Genomic DNA, 21,216 nt, shown 5'->3' on the forward strand with positions numbered 1-21,216 from the left:
GAAGAAGCCAAAAGGCATCACACTTGGAAAGAGGTTCCATTCCATTCCTCTTGAACTTTCCCTAAGGACTTTCCGAGCTTGGAGATGCAAAACTGGACTTGAATGTGGGATCACGAACAGAGGAGGAATTGCCAATTCACCAAAAAAAAGGATTATAAAGATGTGCTTGCCCTCCTGTGATGGGTGAAAAGTAGAAAACTCAACATGTTCTAGCTGAAAGGAGTAGTGAGGCTCCCATGGGAGAGACTACAGCTCTGCCAATGGCCTTAAATCCAAATATTTGTCCTGGAAGTCCTCTCTCTGTCCTAACGGTTCATGGGAGCAACTGCAAAAATAACTTGTGGAATTCACTGAATACTAACTTAGAGGAACATTAGCTTATAAATTTCAGTGTACAATAAAAGGGAATAAAACCGTGAATAAAAGTTTTGCCTGTAACCAAAACTCGTCTGGTTATTCAAAGAAAGATTTTTCAATGCCTAAAAGCAGCATTTGACAGCAAAAAAGCTCAGCCAAGAGGAATAAACACACGTGGCATTCACTTTTTATTCAGTATAATACGAAGCCAGATGCTCTAGCTGATAGTCAAGATGGTAGGCAGGAATTAAGTCATATTTTTAACTTTAAAAGTAAGAACAGCTTAATTTCAGTCATTTGTGAGTCCAGCATTGAGCATAACCTCTTGGAAGAAGAATAGTTTGTATTTCAGCTCAGCCATATAGTGCTGTAACAGCTGCTTAGAAATGGTCGCTGTGCACTTTGTTAGCTGTGGCGCAAGGGACCCAAATCTTTACAACAGAGTACTGGCTCTGTTGCAAATACCGCGGCTATGCACATTCATTTAAGCAATCCTAGTGGTATGTACTTCAGTGAGAGCCGAAGCACAGCTCCACTTTTTCAATGAATTGCTGACAAAATATTTTTTGTACAGTCCAGCCAGAGAGGCGTCCAAACCTTAGCTTTGACTTAATAATGAATTATTTCAAACCAGAAAGATTATATGCAATGATAAAACCGGACACCAAAGCAAGAGCAGCAATACTACAGAGTCCAAACTTATTCTAAACATGTACTCAAAGCAACAATAACTATGTCTGTCCTTCACACACACGTTGCTTTCTTACATCCCCCTCTGCACCAAGTAGACCAAAAATATTACATATATAAATATCATAATTTCTTTCAGGATGGAAATATCTTTTTTTTTTTTTAATCTAACATGAAAAAGAACATATTTTGCCATTTAAATTAACTTCAGAATGACAAATATTCTCACAGTAAGAAGAGATGAATACAAGGGAGAAGCAGAGAGTAAATGTGTTTCCTGAGATGGGACATATTAGAAACAGATTATTAGAAGAACAAATGATGTGATAATCAAGAAACACATGGGAACAGGTACAAGATGAATCACAAAAAGGCTCTAGAGCTACAAAGACAGAGAAAAATCAGCTCCTTTCTAGTAAGGAATTATCTTTTTCACTTTCAAAGTAATGCTGTTTCAATACCTATTCAATGCTTGTTAGTGCATTGTTGCAATAACTTTTTTGTTTAGATTTTGCACTTGTGAATGCACTTTACCTATGTTGACTTGAAAACAGTGCCAATGTTATTGAAAGACTTCAATATATAATTCAGTTCAAGATGATGTTATAAAATGCCAAGAAACTTAGACTACAAACGCATTAGTTTTTCTTTCAGTTCGGAAAACTGATAATAAGCTTTGACACTTAACTAGACAACGTTTAAGTACTAGGAAAAACCCCATTCGTATTATTTACTTAATGTCTGGAAGATATTAGATGCTTTTTTTTGTATATGGCCTGTACAAGGAACTCTGCATTCTGACAGCAATTAAGAGAGCAAACATTCTGCAACTGCCTTAATGGCAGGACTAGGATTACTCTTTTCTACCCATCTCTTTTCCTTCAGCACAGTCTTCTATCCTGTATAGAAGTTTGCCCCTTTTTAATTTCAAGATTTTTCTGAAAAGTGACCCTTTCCTGCCCACAAACATCCATAAAGGATCTAAGACATTTTCACTGTAACATCAACAGAATGCACTTCAGACTAGAAAGATCAGGGAACTCGATACTTGGCATTTATTCTGATGATGTGTTTATTCTCCAATTACCTTCAAAATATAAATTTAACACCATGACAACATCTTCCAACTTTCCCTGGCTTTCATATCTCAGTCAAAACAGATTTCAGCATATCTTCAATACACAGGGAAAATGAAGGATAATCAAGATAATGATCTGAAAAGCAATATTTCACGTGTTTATATTGACAGATGCCACAACTAAAGACTCACTTTGTCACTTCTGAAATAGAAGTCTGATCCTGATCCTGAAACTTTGCTTTCTGAAAACTAGTTATGTCCCAAGCAAATTGACCTGGTTATGTAAAAAGCCCAGCCACAAACAAATTTTGAAGTAATTCTTTTTCAGTACAAAAGCAAACTATTCAGTGACATTTACTTTTCATTCAATCATCTTAATTCTGTTCAGAGACTTTCTAAATAACTAGTAAAACCCCAACAATTCTTCCTAAATAAATGTTGAATTTAAACACGATCTTCAAAAGAATTCTACAAAAACATACAAACTATCCTTTTTTTCCCATCATATAACAATTAAATGAATGTGTATCCTTGGTGATGCAGGGCAGAACTTTTCTCAAATGCATAACTGACAACAGTATTTACAGGAATGGCCATTAGCAAAACATATAAAAACTCAATGGAATAAAACCAGTGATTAGGTGCTTTTAAAGTATGAGAATGAAATGTGCAAGATTCACAAACAAAATGCGTTCTGTGTTTTGGTATAAAAATGACAGCATGTTGCACTAGACAAAAGGTGTTAAAAAAATAAAAATTTTTTTTAAAAAAAGAAAAACTCCTACACTTTAAGTAGTACTCACAAGTATTAGTCACACAAGTCTTCCTAGCGTGACCCAGTAATCAAAGACTGTAAGACTATATTCTGCATTAACTTTATTTAAAAAATCTCCAAAAACCAGCACGCAAGTATTAATTAGTTTCCATTCTAGAACTCTGTTTCATTAAAAAAGGCCATGATTTTAAGACTTGTTTATATCCTCAACAAAAATATAGTCTTATTTTAGCAGAAATCAAAACAGTCAGTGAATGCATAATGAAAATTATCTCTGTACCAAATTACTAACTTCTAAATAGACCTCAATTTATTACTTAGCAGTGTCACAAACTTAGACATTTTAATACAAAGATTTACATTAGAAAAACACTTAAAGGTGGGGGGGGGGGGGAGCCAGGAACCTAACAATACATACGACCACTCAGTCTCCAACTGCTCTTTGTAGACTTTCAGGACATGGAGAGTCACAGTCAAGTTCCCAGGATCCAGGAGTTCTCTCACTTTCTCTGAATTAAGGCAGTTGAACAGGACCATACAACAATAGGTAACAATTTTCTCATCATCGTATGTCAGGCACGTCCTTCAAGAGAAAATAAGGAGTTAAGAGAATAAGTAAAAACTGAGTGAGGAAAAAAAAGACTATTGGCATTCAGCTTGTTTAGTTCTTCTTTGCTGACTTTCAGAGAATCATGAGTTTGTCATTGCCTAAGAGGGACAGAAGTCATCTGCTTCTGTCATCATGATGATCTTTTGAGGTCCCTTCCAATCCCAAACATACTGTGATACTGTGATCATAAGGTCTTTCTACACCCAGTGCTGACACGTGGGCTCCAAGAAACGCAGACAGAATGAGTATCAAACTGAATGAATGTGCCTTTGTTACTAGCTCAGTAGGAAAAATGTTGCCAAACACATAAGACTTTCATGCATCTGCACAAAATCATTTATGTAATATGTCATTACACACAAGTCATCACACCTCGAGGAAGATAGTCTGGTGAGCTTAAGTGGCGGGCAAAAGGATCGGAAGACACAAAGATTGAGTCACTTTTGCAGATTCCATCTGATCCACAAATACTGACAGGTCTGCACAGCAGCAAAGTGAATAAGGGACAAGGTGTGTTCTTGGAAATTAGTATAAACACTTGAAAATATCTCTGAAATAAAGCTTATGTTTAAAGTTCAACATTTGACACAGAGTTTTCTTCCAGTTTCTGTTATATGAAACCAATTCACTGTCAGCTTAGAACAAACGGGTTTTTAAAGGTCCTGACTAACAAAAAAAACATCTACAGGATATGGTCTCAACCGTCCCATTCTCCCCAAAGTTATTTTTCAAACCTTCATGGTGCTAGTAGAGGCACAACTACCATGTACAAAAGATTTGAATAAAACCACAGAAATTACATTATTAAAAAAACCCTCATCCATGCTTACAAGAAGAGATCTGGGAAAGCACACTTCCAAATGCTATTCTGGGAATCTCCGTTTCCTGCAGCAACGTTTCCAAGAAACTGGAGGCTACAACGAAGAGCTGAAAAAGAAAAAAAAACCCAGAAAATATATTAATAGGAATTCAAAGAAACACTAATAAATTTCATATATAAGACAAACTGTTCAACATTACAGCTATACGCTGCAAAATTCATCTCAAGCTTTGAGTGCCGTATTTCACTGCTACTGTACACAAACATTTGCATTTTCTCTTCTAATATAAATAATTTTATAAAATAGTCTAGAATGATACCCACAACAAATCACTTTTTTTTCCTCAGTTAGACTTATATGAATATCAAACAGGTTATTAGTGATTAATAAGAACTCATCAACTCTGTCAAGGTTTAAGATGGGTTCAAATCAATGAAAGGCTGGAGCTACCTACAGTTAGCACAACCTGAAGCAGCCCCACACTGAACCACTACATGGCATTGGCCACTTTGCCTCTTCCAGATCTGCGGTGGCTTCCTTCCTTGGATTATATTAATGTAAATAGGCCGCCTGTCATTACCTCAACTCTGCAAAAGCAGCTCTGGCTGCTACCAAGAGAGCTCCCCAGGCACCCTCACTAGGCTGCCCAGAGACAGCTCAAAAATTTTGTTGCAAGAGAACTGAATCTGTTCCTTGCCACCCACATTAAATTTTATTTAGCTGGACAATCATTATATACTATGACAATGTGCTCAATACATTCTGATTTCTATCCCAGAAAAATTAAAGCCAGTACTCCAAGTAACTTGGTCTCCAATTTTAATGCTGAATTTAATATGGCAGATTTCTACTATAACTACAAAGGCTTTATTCCAGCCTCCTCTCAATATAGACTTAAAATAAGGGAAGACGATATTTCATCATACAGGTTAATTTCCTAGAGCCCACAAAAAGATACAAATTAATGACAAACAAATGCATGAACCCACAGACCTTACAAAATTAGAACACTTTTTCTGGCACGATTGACAGCACTCAATAGTCCAGCACTTATTAATAGGTTGGCAAAGAAAGTTAAAATTAAACTAACAGATAGTACAACAGCTGCCTATTACAAATGGAGGTGGCTGATATTGCCAGGTTCTGAAAATGCAAAATTAGGTCTCTTTGAAAGGTGCTGTGCCAGCTGGCAGACAGATTTCCTACAGAGGTCTGGGCATACATCCTCTAGGGAACACTAAGAAAGCAAATCTAAAACAAGGTCACTTGGGCTTAGGGAACAGTAACTTTTTTTCCATATACATTTTTAAAGTCCAAAATATATTTATGTCCTCTCTACACTGCATTTTGAACAATCTTCTCCTTTATGCTTCAGTTCCTAAGATCTGTTTTCTTTCCCTGCACACCTGCACTTTTTTATTGTTTTCTGCCCATCATTATCCTTCTGCTTCTCCCGTCCATCTGGTTCCCACCCTGCTGACTCAGAATTTTTCTGAAGGACAGCAAGCATGGGCATGCTACTTTTCTAGTGTATGGAAACACTTCCCTGCTAGGAAAAAAAAAAAAAGGGAGTAAATCCTAGGAACAGGATATTATTTCTCTTGGTGAACTCCCTACCTGCTAGGAGAAAGATCTCTCAAAGAGACAAAGCTCGTTGATTATACTCCGATCTTTATTTGAAATTTGCTCGACCCTTTTCAGCTATCAATTACACTTAGGTTGTTTCAGATATGAAAAAAATACTACACATTTGCAGCACAAAAATAAATATCTACAAGTTCTCCATTAATCACACACTGGGGTCTTAATACTTGTGAAAGCAATCAACACTATACTTGTCTGGTTGTGATGTCTTGAACAAGTTTGATGGATCCAGGAAAAGGTTACGATTTTGTGGATGTACCATGGAAAAAAAAAACCTTTAATTTGTAAGTGCTTGTTGTTAACCACTAATGTTTAACATTTTTCATTTAATTAGAGGACATAAATCAATATATGGGCAAGAAGATAATCTACAAGACAGTAGCAACTGTATCTATTCACAACTAAGCAGAAAAAGAGGCTGTCTTGATAATACAACATTTTGCCATGCAAATAAACTCATGTGATGAATCTCAACAATTCAAAAGGAAGATGTGATCCTACAGACACCTGGGAATTGAGCTATGTCAGGAGTACAGACGACACAGGAGACATAGCTCACAATTTGCAATTTGTCCAACCAATTCATGTGCTCTGTCTTGAGTACAATACAACTGCTGCACCACTTCTGCAGTGCCTGAACTCCTTTTCCCTACCAAAAAAAATGTAATTTGTATTACAAAAAAACATAATTCATTTCAGAGTACTTAGTGTGATGCCAAATCAATTACACATATCAAATACAGTTTGTGTACTGAAGCATGAATAATCATGTTTTGGCTTCTGTGATCACAGATCTACCTTTCATAAACCAGATCCATTTGGAGCTGATGGGATTCACCTGCCTAAGTTGAACAACAAGCTGGTCACACTTACAGGGCAAGACCCCACCTGGAGTACTGTGTCCAGCTCTAGGGTCCCCAGTACAAGGACATGGACCTGTTAGAGCTTTTTCCAGAGGATGCCATGAAGATGATTAGAGGGCTGGAACACCTCTCCTATGAAGACAGGTTGTGAGAGTTGGGGTTGTTCAGCCTGGAGAAGTCTCCAGGTAGACCTTATTGCAGACTTTCAATATATAAAGGGGACTTATAAAAATGATGGAGATAGACTTTTTACCAGGGCCTGTAGAGACAGGCCAAGGAGAAACAGTTTTAAACTGAAAAAGGGTAAGTTTAGATTGGCTACAAGTAAGGTATTTTTTATTTTGAAGGCGGTGAGACATTGGAACAGGCTGCTCAGTGAGATGGTAGATGCCCCATCATTGTGAGTGTTCAAGACCATGTTGGATGGGGCTTTGAGCGACCTGGTTCAGTGGAAGGTGTCCCTGCTTATGGCAGGGGGTTGGAACTAGATGATCTTTAAAGGTCCCTTCCAACCCAAACCATGCTATGATTCTATGTGTCATGGTCCAGTAGTCACAGATGGAAAGCCAATAATGAAGAGGGGCAAGCACAAAAGTGATTGAAAATTGATCCTCATGGGCCCCTTACAACTTGAGATATTCTATGATTCTATGAAAAGTTATTAGAGCACCACCACTGGACAGGCTCTTCACAGGATGTTCTGTGAAACACATGACAGTACTATATGGCATAACCATGTGGTTATGCTAAAACAAACACCCCCCCCCCCCCAACACACACAAACAAACCCATAAGAGCACCTGGCAGTCTTGCAGTACGCACATATCTCATATGCAATGTTTCTCTCCAAAGATGATTCCATACAAAACATACTAGCCTAGCACCAAGCTACTAAGTGATAGTGCATTTTTATACGAGCATAGAAAATCTATAGTTTTGTATTTACGCTTTAAAAAAGAAACCTCAAAAAAAAAAATCCAACTAGAGCTGTTCATTCACAGCAGGGTATGCTTGTGTTAAAAATGCAAATGCTCCAATAAAAGTATTGCATTCCCAACTATGGAAGTCTCTTCTTAACATTAAATTTCCACATTTCTGTCTTTTGTTTTACCTCTATTGGACTTGACAGCTGTAGCATATGATTCAACTAAGCTTAGAAACCTGTAGAATACAGATACTGCTTTTCTCCTCTCCAACAATTTTGCTGTCCTTACAGCAACAGCAAGAAAATTTAGAAGCCAATTAAGACTTTAGAAGCTGATTAAGACAGGCTTCATTGCACAGTATACCAGCTGAAGCCATTTTGCCATCCATTCAATATGCCGTGTGCTTTCTGAAAATGGAAAGAAAAGACAGCAGGACTATTTCACGTTTCCCCTGAAAACTTACAGATCTTTATGAAACTAAAAATAATTGTCAACCACTCTTTCCAGCTGCATTAACTAGTATTTGGGAAATATTACTCATAACAATTATAAAAACTTATGTCTTTTCCATAGGACTGATTTATTTAACATCTTCATTCCCTAACTGTTGGTATCTATAAGCATTGCCTTTAAGAAATAATTCCATAGCTATCGGCACAGCTAAATTTTAATTAAAAAGAAAAATGTTACACTGTGTGTGGTCAACAAGACTATTTTTAACCTGATGGTCAACCACTGTGAAATTACATGTACTAAGATGTAACTTGTGATACACTGATCAACCTTAGAGCAGAAGAAATTTTTCCCCCCATTGAGATTTCAATGGTTCCTGTAAAAGCAGGATGTTCTTTAGTAAATGCAAATACTCAGATTACATGTTGCTTTCATAACCAGCCTGCAGTGGGTTATGGTGACTTTTCTAGGTTCTACAAAAACAACCGCTTTATACAACAGGGCAACACGTAAAGGAGAAACACTCTCTTCCTCATGAGTTTTGGTAACTAAATGTTTGTCCACATGTAAACTGATCTTTTAGAGTCACTAAATGCCACCCATGCAAAAGATGACACAGCTGCTATTGCTTTCTGGTCCTCCACAAGGATGGCTCAAATGCGTTCCCGCACTTCAGTACCTTCAAGATCACAGCTTCACTTCTTCCTTTCAGTCTCTTATGATCACACAGTAACTGAACCACGCTCAAGTGCACACTTTTCATTTGACAATTCTATTGTAGTACTACCCAGACGGTCGGCAGGACACACATGAGCCTTGCATAGGCCTGGCCCTACGTCATGCTCCTCCCGAAGATGTAATTTCATACAGTGTCATTTGCAGAATCAGACTGTGTATTACACTATAACTTAAATCCTTGAAGTTAGTAGGACAAAAACTTCAAGCATTATGATTTAAAAATGCAATACATTGTTTCCTTCTGCTCAGCATGGTTAAGTGATACTATTTTAAAAAAAAAAAAAAAAAAAAAGATAAAGTTCCAACACTAAAGCTAGAAGAGTTTATTGCTGGTAAGTCTCTACCAACAAGATTAACTGTAATTTCTCCCCCCAGTATCTTTCCTGGTTAGATTGTTACACTCAACCATTATGCTATGTTTTACTGTAGTGTGTATTATTTAAATGTTTATATTCATAAACATTTTTATGTCTTCCTTACAGAACATGAGTTTTTTTCCTGGTGGATAATCAGACTTACCTTTCAAATTCCTACTACAATTTCTCTAGTCAAGAACAGAAGCCCAGGAACTTGCTCACCAGTCACCTTGAAAAACCTTGACCTCAGCTGCAGAGACTTAAAAAAGTCATAGGAGATTTCCATTTCTCTTATTTGGGGCAGCACAGAGAGAGTTATAAGTACAATCCTTTGCCTTTACTGGAGTTACACAGAGATATAAAACGAACCCAGTCAAAGCATGTATGAAGCTGTACAACATCACTTATCAGACTGCAAACATAAGGCTAGCAAACTTGCATATTTCTCTTTAATGCTTTGGTAACCATTAACTGTGAATGAAAGATATAGCTGGTGTGCCCCCCTCTACACTGGGGGCGTGCACAAAGGTTTACAACTACTGAGACCAAATCACAGCCTCCTGAGAGCCTGTACACCTTAAAGCTGTTTGTGAGCTTTGCCAATCTAAATTGTGGACCGCCAGCCATTATACAGACCACCAGCCATTATAGAGACCACCTTCGGTTGTTTGTAAACAATGGCAGAATGTTTTGTGATATATTGCTATCCCCGGAAAAATGAAACATTCAACTCAGCATAAGGTGTAGACCTCTATAACTATGAAACGTTAGTTACAACCACTATCATCCGGTCACTGACTTGTTTCCTTGTGGCTGCGAGTTAAAGCAACTTCCAGTCATAAAAAGAGTTATTTGCCTCTTCACCACCATGAATCATACCACAACTACTGATGAAAATGTATTTTCCTTGGAAAACAGTCTGTCTAGACTACTCGAATGTACAATACATATATGGGCTGTGTCATTTAAAGTTATTAAAACAGTGCTTAGTATTTTATTTCTGTAAATAAAATGAACGTCTAGCTACCGATTATATTTCTGCCTTGATCATACTGCACTTGCTGTAGTGCAGACTAGTAACCCATTTTTTACCATCTGTGGAACAGCAAGAATGTTGTGTTTAATAAGTTTCTGTTCCCACTCGTCATCTCCTCTGCCTCCAAAAGAAAGTAACACTCTTAATTATTTTTCTTTCCTTTCAGAAATACCAAGGAGAATTTGACTCAAAGACAAGAAAAATGCCCACCACACTACTAAAAATGTGGAGTTACAAGTGAATTAGAAGAGAGCTGGAAGAAACCATCAGACTGTTCATCAAAGTAGCCTCTGATGCAAACTAAATTCTAATAAGATCTCATAATGGTAGATTAAAAAATATATATACATTTGTGCGTTTATTAGGAAAGAATCAGTTTGACAGCCCACTGCCTGACATGGGATCAGTTTCATAGTGATATCGATTCATACGGCAGTAGCAATGTTTATTAAATACAACTAGCAGGCCTGTTCTCTTTATCTTCTGGTATTTTAATTGCATCATTTTATTCTTAGAAAGTAAACACCGTAAGTGTGTTCACATCCTTAATAAATTATCTATTAAAGTCTAAAGGCATAATAAATGGGGCTACTGTTATATCCCCACAAGCAGCAAAAACACATGCCTGAGATTATTCTCCTATGTGAAATAAAACACATGTAAATGCTTGCAGATTTGGGAACTGCACTTATAAGCTTCCTGCATGTGTTAGGATGTAAAATCTTTTTCTTCAATCAACCTAAAAGTTGAGGCTAAATCTAACAGACAATGTCTCTTTAAAGACCCAGCTCTAGCAAAATCAGCAAGTTTGAAGTACTGGGGAGTCTCAACCTGGACTTAAACCATGCCAGGAAACCAAGAAAAATAACAGAAAGGACTGGCCACCCACTACGCGTTATTCGTGGTATCTAACCATATGACAGACTACTACATGATACTTTGTCCAGGTCTAAAAAAGAAAAAAAAAAGTTATTAACATGTAAAACACTAACCAAGATTATAGCAAATTTCTCCAATTATATCTGATGATGGTATATTGTGGCTGTTGTTTCATTTCAACCAAAATTTCCACTGAAGTGCTTATATTTTCCCTAGAAAAGCTAAATTATCTTTTTCTGGAAGTCTGTGGAAAGGATATCAGACCTTTTTTTTTTTTTCCCCTTGGACCATTTATATTCTGTATCCAGCTAATAATGGATCACAGTCCTTTTGCAATAGACAAATAAACTTACATTTAGTATTTTTACTTGCACATCCACATTAATCCAGAGCAACAGCTTTAGTGTCTGTGGTTTTGGGCATTACCATTTGTTTTTATTTATTTTTTATATCTATAAAGGCAGCTTGCCTCTTCTCATTGGCTTGTTACAGTCCTTTCCATACTACACGTGATGTATATCCAGAGTGTGGAAGAAAGGAAAAGACCTGAATGTCTCCTGGTATAAATCTTATAACTTTTCCTTTCTACACTGGCAATATTCCCTAGAATTCTCACTGAAAAGTGAAGGATAGGCACAAGGCATTTCTCTCCCAGTCCATACCTGCTAGCAAAAAGGATACTGCAGAATGGAAAAATAGGCTGTGTTTGGAATGCCCCGGTTACAGATAGTCCCTTTTCCATCAGAACAATGCTCATGTAACTGGAGAATCTGAAAGTTCTGTCACGGCAATGATAACCAAAAGGCTGGAAGAATGCCATAATGGACATTTACATAATTATAACTGCCTAGATTTCGATCCAAACAAGCAACAGTTTATCTGAAAAGAAGCAGATGTCTCTCATTATTCTCTTTGCCTGGACCTTCCTCCAGTTCCTTTCCACTCTCTTCTACCTTCACTTTCTCTGGGGGAAGAACCACAGCACTCTTGGGCCTCTGTGGTAGACTCTTTAGTAGAAGCATTTTCTCTCAGTACAGGTGAAAATAGCTAAATTTCTTCTCCCTAGATTAAATTTAGGATGTTCTGTCTTTAGGAAACTCTCTGCATTAAAAGGTTTGTTTGACCCACTCTCCACCTTGATCTCACGATCCTGACGCCACTGCTGAGGAAAAAAAACAACCTAGAACATAACAAGAACATAACCTAATCTTTACAATTATTTGTCCTTTATCTCTTCTCTTCCATCACTCCCATAAGACAGAAAAGAAGCATGTGACCTGCACTATATTATTGCAAATAAACACAGGATCTATTACCAACAGTAAATAATTGGCAAACCTGATTGATACCTGCCCTTTTCTGGCCAAAGCCTAGCAGCAAGTTATGAGATACAGATTGGTTTCTCTTCCTGCCTTTGATGTAGAGGAAAGATAGAAACAGCCACCAAGCAGCTGCTGCAAGGGAAGATGAAGGCATGATGGCTCTGCCCACACCAGAGCTGCCCTGTGCAGCTGCCGATTCAGCACACAATGTCAGAGCGAAGTAAAAATACTACAGCCTTCACATCAAAAGAAAAAGACAGGGAACAGTAATATTATTTTTTTTTTCACCACACCTTTACAGTCCACCAATGGTGACCATCTTAAATCTACATGTATTTCAGCAAGTTTTGATTCACATATGTTTATGTAGATTAGAAACCTGCCTTGTTATGAGTCTTGTTGACATTATTTGCTGGTAGAGTAGGGGACAGTAAAGAGTAAGGAAGGAAGGAAAGGGCTTACAGAACACTGTATTTAAAGGTCCAGAGAAATATAGGCATTACTGTTCATGTCAAGCCTCAACCCAAGTAACCAGAAGACATTCTAATTAAATAGACATCAGCAAACTCTCATTTCCTTTGTGCTCCAAGTGGATATCAGTCCACATTATAAAACCACTATGCATATGTCATAAATCAGCAGCATCTTGGCAGGCTGTACTAGAAAGCCTCCAAATCATAAGAGTAGGAAAAAAACAAAGCAGCTGTACACACTGCCTAAAAGCAGTACCAGCAGTGAGAAAAGACAAACGTACAAGGCAGCCCGCTGACCTACTAACTGTTGTAACTTAAGGATATTAGCTCAGGTTACTCTTCTCCTAGAAGGAACAAAATTATTTATATGGTCTCTGAGACAGTCATTGCTTGTCTCCCAGTCCAGCAATCAAGAAATTTCTCCATTAGAAAGGGTAGTTTTGATCAGCCGTGCAACAAACAATGTGCTGCTGTAAAGCACCAGGTTTCTGTCACTATTTGGAAGTCTGCTTCCAATGACATCCATGTCAATGGCATCACACAGGTGAACCTCACTAGGCAGGATCCCACCGGTAGTTCAAACTGTACCTCAACAAGCCACTGCAATGATACACTTTTATACTCACAGTCTATGGTAAATGAAGTAATTCAGGTCAGCACAGCTTAAATCAGTCAGAAGCAATAGGACTCAAGTAGAGAACCAAGATAAAGGTAGTAAAAAAAAACCACTATCAAGAACCACTGGATTCAAGCTCAGCAGGACATTTAGACCAGAGTTAGGAAAAGTTTTTTAAATAAGAGGGGAGGCTTCCACAGGACTAACATGGAATAAACTGAGCAAGCTGGAGTTTATTCAGACACAAGATCCTACAAATACCATTGTCTGTAGTATCAAGGGTCTAGTAATGATGATCCAGGCCCTGTTGGAAGTTTGAAGCCCCACTCTTTCCTCCTTTTTTTAACCCCCAGTAAGACAAGAAAATGTTACATTTAAATAGTGTCCCCGGTCCTAAAGTTGCCCTTCTTCACTGGATCTGAACTTGCATGTGTAAAGTATCCGTATTAATACCAGAAGTGAGAGACAAGCCATGTGCATGAACACAGATGCATCAGGCTGAAAACAATGTTAACACTGGCATTTACTCAAAATGACAGTTACTGTTGTATCACAAAAATATAGTTTACTGCATTAACCAGGCAGGGGACAGTTAGCTGTGCCTGTGCGCACTGCACGAGATTCAACGTGAGAATTTCAGTGCATGAAGCAAGAGTAAACCATTGCAGACAGGGACAACACTATACACACAAGAACTAAAGAGAATTCAGTGTTTGGTAACTCAGGACAATTCATCAGTTTGACCTGTTTTAGTCCAAGTTTGTCTCTTTTCCTTCTGTGAACAGCTGAAAGAGGTATAAAAGTTGGGTCCCTATTTTGCAGTTTCTGAAAAAAAGGCCAAAGAACAAAGACCTGAAACAATGACCTGAACCAAAGCCCACCCAAGCCAAAGTTCCCACAGCCTTTAATGGATTTTGGACCAAACTATGAGGACCCAAAAAACCTTCTCTCCTGCAGAAGGTGACATCAGGTTGACATGCTTAGGAATGATGCAGCTTGAACAGCTATAATCATTTCTATAGATTTTATGAAGGCAGATAGTTCATTAAAAAGCTGTGGCAATGTTCACCAAAACGCAGCACAGACAGAGTAGTTGTAGAGTTAAAACTGCAGTATAAGGCAGGACTGAAGTATTTTTACATCTGGTAACTTACCATCACCCAGAAGCAAGAATGCCCAAGTCCTGCCTGCAACGTTAACTGGCAAAGGGGCAACTGTCTGTTCTTAAAAAACTCTCATACCGGCTTCCTAGCATAGATGTTTCCGGGAGACGCTCACAGTCACCTTTAAAAAGCCCTCAGACTCACCTTCAATTTAAAAAAAAAAAAAAAGTTAATGAGGCAAACACAAAGGAACCAAAAAACCCCAAACAACCCCAAATGGTACCAAGAGAACAAACCAATTACTTAAAACTTTCCTGTTTGGTAAAGTAGTAAAATGTTCTGAGCTATAATAATTAGGGGATAGCAAAACTCAAAAAAAACATAGGATTTTCTTAAGCTATGGAAACATGAAACCAAAATCCCAATACAAGTGCAAATAGCAGTTTACTTATACCAGATAGTGTATCAACTGATTGTTAGGGCATACACTCTGCAAATGCTACACAGACCATGAAAATCCCAATATTATTTTTACAGATTGGAAAAACACAAAGGCCAAAAACAACACCAATAACTCAAATAAAAAACTCATGCTTATGTTTACATAAAAGTTTGATGAGTATAATATATTCGTCACACTCCCACAATTATTCCCCGAAAATACTATAAATATTATTTTGACAATGTAATTATAGTTTTTACTTTAACAGTGGCAGCAAAGTACTGGCACCAATCCCCCATACAAAAAGCCTAGACAGACAAAGCAAAGATCACACATGGAAAATGGCAACTCTTAAGATTAGGGCTGTCCCTTGTTTATATGGCTAAAAAAAGTCTGTTCAAATTAGCATCTGGTTTATTTAAGCTGCAAAACATAAGTAGTTTAATTACGCTAGCAGTAAGCAAAAGGAAACCCCAAATACAAAAATAAATGGAAGTGCAGATTTTTAAATCCAATCCAAGCATGTTCCTTTCATGCTCCTTTTTGGGAATTAACCCCATGGACTGTGCATCCATTCAGGAACTGGTCAAGCTTTGTATTTATGGTTCAAGCTTTATAACCACTTACTCTCTCATTCCATGTAAATCAGCACGTAACATATGACTCACACAACAAATCTGCAGTGTAATAACTTACAGTATTTGCTTGCCAGGAAAAAAAAAATCAACAATAAAAATACAAAACAAAATCCCAACAAAACAGTTTGCCTCCTCCTCCAGAGATAAATATAGAGGGCACTGATGTGGGAAGAGAGGAAGGATTAACTTTTCCTTCCTTAGTCCTGTTGGTTTAAATTTAGTGGCCATTGTGTTTGAGCGTCTCCATGACACAATTTAAAAATTACAACTTATCCAGTTGTAGTCACATTACAATCAAATCCATATAACCAAGCCTGTGTTGAGACACTTGTTCAAACTGCAAAGAAGACATCGGTTTATAGGCAATAAAACTTAGCAATGGTTTCTCAACTGCATTGGGCGAATTCTGGATGTTTGCTCTCCTATGATGGCTGTCTAGTAAAAATTTACCGGTCCATCACACTTTCCAGGTATATTTTAAAATATTTATTTTCCATGTATAAAACACAAGCAGTGATTTCGAAATGAAGGCATTCAGTGGAATATGATTAAAGAACTACAAAAAAGTAGTCAAAGCAGAATGCAATTATTTTAAGAGAATAGAACAGAAAGATATTGAACAGGAAACAAATGAGAAGCATAAAAGAGACAGACTCCCTTGGTTAACACTGGCATTTGTTAAAGAACTTTTAGGTTTCATAATTGACCACTCTGTTTCCCTTTCAACTTCTAAAACATTGCTGAAAGACCAGCCATGCCAAATGCTAAGGTACAGGAAAAAAAAAGTATCAGAAATAGGCCACAGATAGTTAGACTCCTATGCCAGTACGTAAGCCCTAAATGCCCCGATTTTCAAGCTAACCGGTTCTGCAAAGCTACCCTTCAGAGGCATTCTGAAAAGGTCTGAGTATCTACTTCTAGCTCATTTTCCCATTGCCAAGATACAATCTTTTTAATGAGATCAAAAGTAACAGTGCTGCTGTTGCCACTGCCTTCCAGGGAAAGAAAATAAATAGATAAATCAATAAATATTGACAAGAATCAAGAAATGGCTAAGGACACATGGCTACCCATTTAAAAAAGAATAAAGGAAAATCAACATACTGTACTTCGGTAGACTGAGCACCTCACCTTCCCCTGCTTTTCCACATCCTCAAAATTAGCCAGACTCAGCTTTCCAGTACAACTCCAGGTCGCAAATGGTTGAGTGCACAACTACAACATGTCAGAGCAAAGAAACATGTTTGATTTCACTAAGTGAGGACAGAATTGAAAGGTTTATTTCTTCTAGCCTCTCTTGAGGAAGTAGAAATCACTTGAATCACTTAGCTGGTATTCATTTTTGCTTCCAGGAGTATTTTTGCAAACATAACAACTCAAAGCTCCCTTTTTTACTCAGATTCTTCTTCAGGGGGAAAAAAAAAATATTAAGCATCTGATTTTCTGTAGACTCTTGAAAATTACTGTAACAGTTTTCTAAAAGGGACAAGCTACTCAATGCAGCTTCTGGAAATTTCCGGATCTCCTCTTTCCCATTTCTTTTCAGGGATCTCTCATAATGAAATGTCAATGTGGTTTTCTAGTACTACAGGAATTCCTACATCTTACAATTCAGTGTCTTTTAAACATAGCATGCCTTCACCTTCAAGAGTTTACAAAGAAATCAAGTATCATTCTTTGCTCAGCCATGTGCTGTTCTCCTCCTTCAGACCTCGAGAGAAAGTTTTTGTCTTGTTATTGCAAAGATAAAATCCTTCCATTCCACCTGGCTTTTGAAAGAAATAGTATCTCTGGAAACTATATATAGCCTAGGTTCCTTATGTCCTATTTTTCAAGCACACACACCCTTATGCCTTCATTTTTTTTTTTCTCTCTATGAAGGAGCGATGTTGGTTTTGTTTTTACAAAGGTCTGAACTCCAAGGTTACTTATTGCCATTTATTCTGCAGAGTACTTCTCTTCTGCATTGACAGATTAAAAAGTAATTTCCAACACACCTTCTTCCTAGACCACAATCAACCCAAGAGCAACTGTTTTTTCATTAACTAAAAGAAAATATGCATAATAGCTGATCAGGTCCAAATCAGTTTGAATGCTTAAAGAACACTAACTAAAGCTGAACCAAATTTATTATTAACGCTGCTGGCAGGCAGGCGGGAGAAAACATGAAATAATAATAATAATAATAATAATAATAATAATTATAATTATAATTATAATAAAATAAAGAAATACTGAAGAAGCTTCATTTCATTGTGGTCATCTTCACCTGAACAGCATCACAGGCTTTCTCCTCTTCTGCTCAAAGGTATACACATTTCTTTGTAGCTCCCTTGTAAGCACAAGGAATTTGGAGTATTTGAAAAATGTTTAAAACAAGATATTCCATATTTTCCCACACATCTTCCCTCAAGAAAGGAGCTGTGAACAGGTGTTAGACATATGATACTCATGTTGCTGAACATCTCACCAGAAAACGCTCAAGTTACTATAATAAGCACAGTATTAAAAAAAAAAAAATCTACATAGACTCATCTTTCATCATCATCATCAAAGTTCTGTGGTGAATATAAGATCTGTAGCAGTTTCACTATAACTGAACACTTTTCTGAAAATTGGAAGCGAAGTCAAACTCCTGTTCAAGGATTCAAGCTTATCATTCACTATAATTTACCAAATGTTTCTGGACTTTGTAACATTAAGAGCAGCGAGCAACCTAAACCTTTGTGCAACAGCTGGCACATCTGGACACTGATTTTGACTGATGTGTCCAGGACTACCCATGACATTAACATATGCTGTTAATATTCTCCCCTATTAACACATTTTTATGCAGCTTACCCTGGTTGGTTAAAACCCCCAGAAGTATTTTGGCAGATAAATACTTTTTAAGCAATTATGTTGGAATTCAAAGCACATTCTTCAGCATCAGCAATATTTTGAAGCAGTGAAAGGTTTGAGAAGATCTATTTACAAACAAAAAGATTAAAGCCCCTTCTGTCCACGATGGGGTGGAGGTGGGAAGAGATGAAAGGATCAAAAGGGACACAGTCTATTGAACTTGAGCTTCCTTCAAAACAGGCATGCCCCCCCCTGCAATTAGGGAGAACCAAAGACATCTGACTTTTTCCAGATTTCAGAGATGAATCCCTAAATCCAGATCTCACATTCTGGAATCTAAAAATCCATCATCTTCACAAACCTCAACACACCTTCCCAAAGATCTGCTAGATTCTGCTGGAAAGCTTAAGATTTGCCATAGGAAACAAACAAACAAAACACAATACCAATCCCACAACCAAACCAAGACACATGCTATGAAGTGAAGGAGATTTTCTACTTGGGCTTCTGAATAGGATATTTCCTATGTCTGTGGCAATCCCTAACATACTGAACTACCTCTTAGCTCTTAAGAGACCTGGGTCTGCTTTAAGTTCAGTCAAAGTTCATCTGGCAGCTTCATCAGTCTGCTCCTCTGACAAGTGTTCTTGATCTTTGTACCCACAGCAGGGAAAAAAAAAATGCGCTACGATCAGGTACTATTTTTAAAATTAAAAAAATAACTAAACCAAAAGGGATGTGGAGAGGGTACTATGAAAATTCCATTAAATCTGTATTGTGCAGAGATTTACTTTTGTTCCTAAGACTGGAAGTAAAAATGTCACTATCTTATTAGCCATTTGTTGGAAGACTGTGGTCTCAAATCACTTAACAAAGAAATTTAATGCATGTAGCATTTCTACGTAAGTACAGTTACTGCGTCTTCTTCATTCCCTATTTGAATTAATTCTGAACTGCGGGGAGGGGGGCAGCATTTGTCATCTTGTCTGTCTTCCTACCAGGAATATCCAAGCTCCACAATATAAGAGGTTAAGTACCTCCTTACACAATCACCCACTTCCTAGACATTCAGGTGCGGTTAGGGTGGAGGTGAAGTCCAGTTTTCAGATACAGACCAAGAACTGTAGCACTTGAAATTTTTTTCTACTTGACTGGGAAGTTCTAACTCTTGCAGAAATGAGGAAGAACTGCTGGAGCAATAAGCGAGCACATTTACAAGCATGTCTGACTTACCTGACACAAATCAGTCTTGATGCTGCCCAGAAGGGCTACAAATTGTTAAACACTTGTTCAGCATCATTGTCCATCAACCCCCTGCACTCATCTAGCTGTTGGCTTTCGCTGTGCAACTCGTTAGAGTAGGTTCTCTTCTCCAAGTACTACAAAATATAAGTTGCTCAAGATAAATTACTACTATGTATTGTAAGTAATTACGAGAAGAGAAATTAGGCTACGGAATGCAACGAAAACTAACTTGGGAAGTAAGGAGGAAGTGTGAGGACAAAGAACTATCTGCAGCAACACTACACAGCAAAGGTCTAAGAATTTTTTTACTACATTATTGTTATTAGTAGTATTATTATTATTATTACAGGGATGGCTGGCTTGCAGGTGGGGTTGAAGAGTCTTTATATGCCATATGTATGAATTCACTAGCTATTTTTAAAAGTATCTGAAGCCTTAAAGAGCTATTCCAGGACAGACATACTAACTCACCTCCAGGTTTTCTGGCCCATTGCCTTAGTGGCATATCATGTACTCAAAACAACAACTTTTTCCACAGCTGGCTGGGACAAGTATATTACAAGCATACAGGAACTTACCTAACTTTTTATAGCATAAAAAAAATAAAAAGCTACCCTGAAAACTTGCAGCAGAGTTGTTTCAGTAAATATACTTAAGTGAGGAGTCAAACCAACCATAACACTTGAGCCTAAGACAAAGTATTTTTACGTTTTTCTTCTAGAGAAGATGCAAAAGAGTCTGAATTCAACTGAATGAATCTTAGCAACAGTTTTTAATCACACAATTTTGCACAGCACTGCTTTTTTATTGCTTTGATCACTCATGTTAGAAGCATCAGTCTATCTTCTCCCTTAGAACTACCACACTGGTCCCAGTAGTGGCCAGAGAATATATACTTTATTGTATTTCTGGTTTTATCCATTACAAATTGTACTACACTGAACTTCCTACAAAAATTACCACACCACTCAGAGATTTACCAGTCATAACTGTTACCACAGGTGAGGTTAAAATAATTTTTCAGTCTGCATAATCTCTCTTCCTCATAAATACAATAACATTGGGACTTCAAATTTATTTAGCCTACAATTATTTGCACTGGGAATTTTTCACAGATACACAAATGGAAACATCACTTAGTGTTGTTTACTCTGCAATATACCGCATTACCCCTTTATCCTTGGATTTTGTTGCTATGGAAGTAACATGAACGTATTTAAAATACCTTAAGGATATAAATGGGCACTGAGAGGGATCATCAAATCAAAGCAGCCATTTAAAAGAGGAAATGGGACACATATCCAAATGAA

At 37.4% G+C, this 21,216-nt stretch overlaps 1 protein-coding gene across 1 annotated transcript in view; it reads right to left on the reverse strand.

Annotated features, from left to right (window-relative positions):
• Positions 1-21,216, reverse strand: part of ATXN10 (ataxin 10) — a gene marked incomplete at both ends in the record, with an annotated part of 99,741 nt that overhangs the window by 67,506 nt on the left and 11,019 nt on the right. The window contains 2 exons of the mRNA XM_080347444.1: positions 3,319-3,483; positions 4,341-4,437. Coding sequence (XP_080203570.1) covers positions 3,319-3,483; positions 4,341-4,437 — 262 coding nt within the window. The remainder of the gene's footprint in view (positions 1-3,318; positions 3,484-4,340; positions 4,438-21,216) is intronic.

Source organism: Nesoenas mayeri (genome assembly GCF_963082525.1).
Source record: "Nesoenas mayeri genome assembly, chromosome: 1".
NCBI classification, from domain to species: domain Eukaryota; kingdom Metazoa; phylum Chordata; class Aves; order Columbiformes; family Columbidae; genus Nesoenas; species Nesoenas mayeri.